This window comes from Cyprinodon variegatus, unplaced genomic scaffold (assembly GCF_000732505.1).
Source record: "Cyprinodon variegatus isolate N-32 unplaced genomic scaffold, C_variegatus-1.0 Scaffold960, whole genome shotgun sequence".
NCBI classification, from domain to species: Eukaryota; Metazoa; Chordata; class Actinopteri; order Cyprinodontiformes; family Cyprinodontidae; genus Cyprinodon; species Cyprinodon variegatus.
The window spans coordinates 233492-238557 of record NW_015151413.1 but is presented as its reverse complement, the minus strand read 5'-3'; the positions used below and the strand labels follow the sequence as shown (position 1 = coordinate 238557).

Below are 5066 nucleotides of genomic sequence, written 5' to 3'. Positions count from 1 at the left end.
TCCCTCTGCTCCCTCTGACCTCTGCTCCCTCTGACCTCTGCTCTCTCGGTAGAACATCCCACCTTCTCTGGTCTCTAAGACAAAAGGTGGAGATGCAGCAGAACATCAGAGATCTGTCTCTTGTTGTTACTGTTGCTGCTAATGTTTACTTCCTCTGTTGTCCTCTAAGTTAATTACATGTTAAGGTTTGATCTCCTCACTCTGCTGCTAACTAGCAACAGAAAGTGATTTACTGCTTTAGAATAACCGTCTAATCAGTTGGATGTTTTTGGTTTTAGCGGTTGGTGTTTGCACCCTGTACGGCTGTCAGCATCCTACCTCTCTGCTGGGCTGGCTGCTGGGTAACGGGAGCTGTCCGAGGGCTGGGTACTGATTTACCTGATTGACATAACTGTGTGGTTGCAACATATTTTATATTGTTCCACTTCATGTAATTGGTTACATTTTTAAACGCAGTAAAAGAAGAGATGCAGATGAGCAGCTTTGCAGAGTGCAGGTCTGCTTAATGTGGACCAGGATGCGGTTCCAGGACCTGCAGGGACCGGCATCCTGACCAACATGGAACCCAGCCTGCAGCCTGATCCATGCATGTTCAAAGGTCCTGCCTGTTTCTCCACAATATTAACATCCAACAGCTAATTATTAAAGCAATGACGGCAGCTGGAAGGACAATAGAAAATACATTTTAAAAGTTGATGTTTGGTCGCATGAATCCATCTTTATGAACGGACACAAGGAGATTCAGAATAGGAAAATTGATTTTTTATTTTTTCAATAAAGCCATTCTTTTGACTGTGTTTTAATTAAGCATTGGCTGCTTTGATAATACCACCAATTACAGCATATCAGGTAGAACTGGTCCTCAGTGCTCAGTCATGGCTCCACAGCCCTCAAACCCTTATCCTGCCTGCAGGCTGCTTCTCAACACATTTCTAGTTTGGAATCTCATCTAATCAAACTATAATTTCTATAATTTCCCTCCATCTGTTCCTGCTGTTTATGGTGTTCAAGATTGTGATCTAATCATCTCACTTCAGATGTCGCTACGCCATAATTTTGCCATATAGCACGTATATATATATATATATATAGAGAGAGATATGTATATATCTATATTTATATGTATAAACATGCATACAAACATATGCCAATGTTTTGAACATGACTGAACTCCCATTAAGGTAGTTTGAAGTTAATTTTTTGTACAAAACTAAAGGAATAAACAGGTATTAACTTTGGGGAAGCTGGTCTTACTGAACACCGGCCATTTTTCTATCAAATATTTCATTTATATTCATAATTGAATTCTTACAGCATAGAATGCTGTTCTCCTGGTTTTAGAGTCGTACACCAACCTGTGGCGATGGGCGGGGTCCGGCAGACCGCCCTCTCCCGTCCCGTTCAGCACATGGATCCAGAGCAGTGAACCTTGATTTACCAAGTTTAAAGGTTTTGGTAGTTTAAACAATCCTGGGAACATTGCTAACATCTGCTTTTCTCATTAAGTTTCGTATTAATCTGATTTGAATTCCTGTCAAAACGTCACTTCACTGAACGAGGTTTGTTGACTTTAACCAGTTTGGGATTAGATGGAAAATGCTCTCATGACTGATTCCAAAAAGGTTCAAATCAATCCACTAGACTTTGTTTCCAAGTCTGAAGATGTTTCCCTTCCATCCAGGAAGGTTTTTCATTCAAAATGTCAGAAATAGCTTTCACTTCAAGAACGTTCACATTGTGGACAGAGAGGATAGGCAGTTTGAGAGGAGAGAGCTATTCAGCCAGGCCAACAATTCCCTCTAACGACCCCCCCTTTCAGAGACATAGACAGGTATGGGGCATTGCAGGCTAACAAAGAAGCCAAACGACCCCCCCTTTCAGAGGCATAGACAGGTATGGGGCATTGCAGGCTAACAAAGAAGCCAAACGACCCCCATTCCAAAGGGGGGGACCCGTTCATCCGTTTCTATTTGCATGTTTTCTAAACTAAAACCAGGCTTTGTTGGGCTGCTGGATAAAACCTGGAACTAAACGCTATTTCTGACATTTTGGATTGAAAAATTTTCCTGGATGGAAGAGAAACGTCTTCAGACTAAAATAGTTTAACAGTTTGGGAATGACTGACCTGGATGACTGAGGACCTTCACCAGCATACTCTAGTGAACGATCCACTGACACCAGGTGGAGTTAGTTAGAAACCTCCTCAGATCTACCAGGTGAATTTCTACCTTATATAACCAACAGGCCTGGATGGGAGCAGAGTTCAGACCCCTGGCGGCTCTACTAACCAAAGAAATGACCTTTTCCTAATTAAAATCAGGATGAAGCAGGTAGGTACCAGATCTGCTCAGCGCCATCACCCTTCCTATGATGTCATCATATGGCAACACCCCTCATTCAAACTGTACCGCACCCGTTTTTGAAAGGATCAAATCTTTTTGAGTCTCAACATATTATTACCTATATTTGGTGTTATTTTACATTTCATAGGCGATCTAAAGTAGCTGATAGAAAATAATTGTCAGTCTGGATGGAAAGTGCTGCCTTCTCTGCGATTTACTGAGGTGACACAAAAGCTTATTTGATCCTTTTTATTGAGATCTGAGGGCAGAGGACAAATGAGACAACTGAAAAATTACTGTCAAACAAAGAAAGCAGTTATTCTACTTATAGAAAACAAAAGGTTTTCGTTGACATGAGGTTAAAAGTAGCGTAGCTTAATATAGCTAACTGGCCGATAGCTGCGGGGAAAAAATCGTTTTGGTGATATATCTTTCAGTACCTAGTATTGATTTTAAAATCAATGCGGGAAAACTGAGCACCTCTGCACTGCTGCTGATAGATGGCGCTGTGGAGCCCTTTTGCTGAGCGGCGCCATATCTGTAGTTGGGGCCGTCACAATGGAAGATGTGGTCGGACTACAACCCCAAACATGGATGCCAAGATGACTAAATGATCAAAACCTCCCAATGAACACGATCAGTCCTCGCTGTTTTATCTATACATTCATAGTTGGGAAAAGTATTGTAATATATAGTGACATCATAGACCCCTACTGACCGAGCTAATATAGGCTAACCTGTTAGCCACAGCGCTACCCAGCTCTTTATATCTTAACAGTTTGTTCACTAGAAGTAGATTATTTTTTTTGTTTTTATTAGCAAGCTAACGCTACAGATGCTCTCCACTCTTCATGATGTTATTGTTGTCAGGGCAACCACGATGCGTTACATCATGTGGCAACGTTCAGCCAATCATGTAGCGTAGCGTCACTAGCATGAAGCAGGTGTGGTAGCTGCGGCGGCCGGCGGGTTCTTAGAACCTCTGCGGACCCAGCCGGAGCAGCGGAGCAGGAAGCGAACGCTGGCGAGGTTTCAGAGAAGGAAAGACAAAGCGGAGTTTCGCTGTTCAGCCACATCTTTATTAAAATTACCTTGCAAATCTAGAAAGAGCTGATTAAAAAAAGACCCGAGCCGTCAGACCGATGTGCAGCTCCCACACATCCTCCAACAGCGGCATCAGCCTTCAACGCAAACTAACCCAAACTAACTCAGGTCCCGTTCTTCTTCTGCTGACAATTTCATACCAAACCATAAGCGGGACCCCCCCTCCCCCCTCCCACAAAGACAAATAAAGACCATTAAGGTACTGGGATTACATCGGTGGCACACAGCGGGGGCGATGCAGGACAGGTGTTTGAATGAGATTTAAATGAGTCGACTGTTCGTGCAACAGGAGAGGCAGATGACGGACAGGAAGCCCTGGAGGAATGAAGGCTTTGGGCGCAGTCCAAGGACGCTGATGGAGGAGCGGCTCAGTACTCGTCCGCCTGGCCCTCCATCTTGAAGCCGTTCTCGCCTGAAGCGTAGTCCTCGGCCGACTGGAACGACTGCTGGTCCATCATCCCGTCCTGGCTGTACTCCTCCATGTTGGCTGGAGGCCCCTCCTCCTCGTTGGCCACGTTGTCCTGGGGGCCCGTGTCGTCTCGCGTGGAGCCGTGGCGGTCCTCTCTCCGCTCCCTGTCCCTGTCTCCACGCTCCCTCTTGTGCTCCCTGTCTCTGTCCCGCTCCCTGCGTCTGTCTCTGTCCCTGTGGCTCCGCCTTCTGTCCCTGTCTCTATCTCTGTCCCTGTCTTTGCGCTCCTCTGTCCCATCAGGCGCCCCTCCCTCGTGCTCCTCCTGCACGCGCTCCCCAGCCTCTGTGGCGCCGTCTCCCTGGCTAACCTCCTCCCCGTCCAGGCCTTTGCCTCTCTCCCTGTCTCGCTTGCGGTCCCTGCTCCTGCTCCTCCTCTTTCGGTCCCTACTTCTTTCCCTGCTCCTGCTGTCTCCTCCTGTTGCCCCACGCTCGCGGTCTCTCTCTCGACGCCGGCTGCTACCGCCGCCATCTTCAGCTGCTACAACTCCTCTTTCCCTCTCCCTCTCTCGCTCCCTGGAACGGGTGTGCCGGCGCCGTTCGCGGGACCGGGTTCTCCGCCGTTCTCTGTCCTTGTCACGGTCGCGGTCCCGACTGCGCTCCCTTCGCTCTCCGCGGTCGCTGCGTCAGAAGAACCAACAGAAGCCATTAGGAAAATGTCTGGTTGAAGCGACCTGAATCTGTGAGGAGAACCACTCACCCTCCCAGTGAGCGGTCGTCATAACGCGACGCATCGTCTCGACCGGAATGCTTGATGTTGACGTCAGCTCCGCCTCTCCTCGTACCTCCCAATCCTCCTCCTGCACAGAGTTACGGCAGACATGTTGAATTTAACAAATAGGAAATAAAACAACAACAACAAAAACATCCTCAAAGTCTGTCCTCCAACCAACAGGAAGTCGGCCATTTTAGGTCCAAAGATCGTTCGTTTTCTGCTGAACTTTATCAGATACTGTCAATAGATTCTGAGGTTTCACCTTTTGTGACAAACGGACAATTATAAAGAGCAAAAACAACCTTACAGGGCTTCTTCAGCATATAAGAGCGAGTACTTTAGACATGCTTCAAATTCCCCCACCAGTTATCTGATGGTCGACATCCGTTCAGTGTCAGTTCCTCATCAGTCGTGGCGTCTAGCTGATCCTAAACCTCTGA

General features: G+C 46.7%; 2 protein-coding genes across 2 annotated transcripts in view; both read right to left on the bottom strand.

Moving 5' to 3' along the window:
- Positions 1-2153, bottom strand: part of LOC107100323 (protein lin-7 homolog B) — a 13998-nt gene extending 11845 nt beyond the window's left edge. The window contains exon 1 of the mRNA XM_015398772.1: positions 2126-2153. Within this exon, the coding sequence (XP_015254258.1) occupies positions 2126-2153 (28 nt within the window). The remainder of the gene's footprint in view (positions 1-2125) is intronic.
- A 1246-nt stretch (positions 2154-3399) lies between these two features.
- snrnp70 (small nuclear ribonucleoprotein, U1 70kDa subunit) overlaps positions 3400-5066 on the bottom strand; it is an 11300-nt gene continuing 9633 nt past the window's right edge. Inside the window, exons 11-12 of the mRNA XM_015398771.1 lie at positions 4612-4711; positions 3400-4532 (exon numbers count right to left, since the gene is read on the bottom strand). Coding sequence (XP_015254257.1) covers positions 3815-4532; positions 4612-4711 — 818 coding nt within the window. The 3' untranslated portion in view covers positions 3400-3814. The remainder of the gene's footprint in view (positions 4533-4611; positions 4712-5066) is intronic.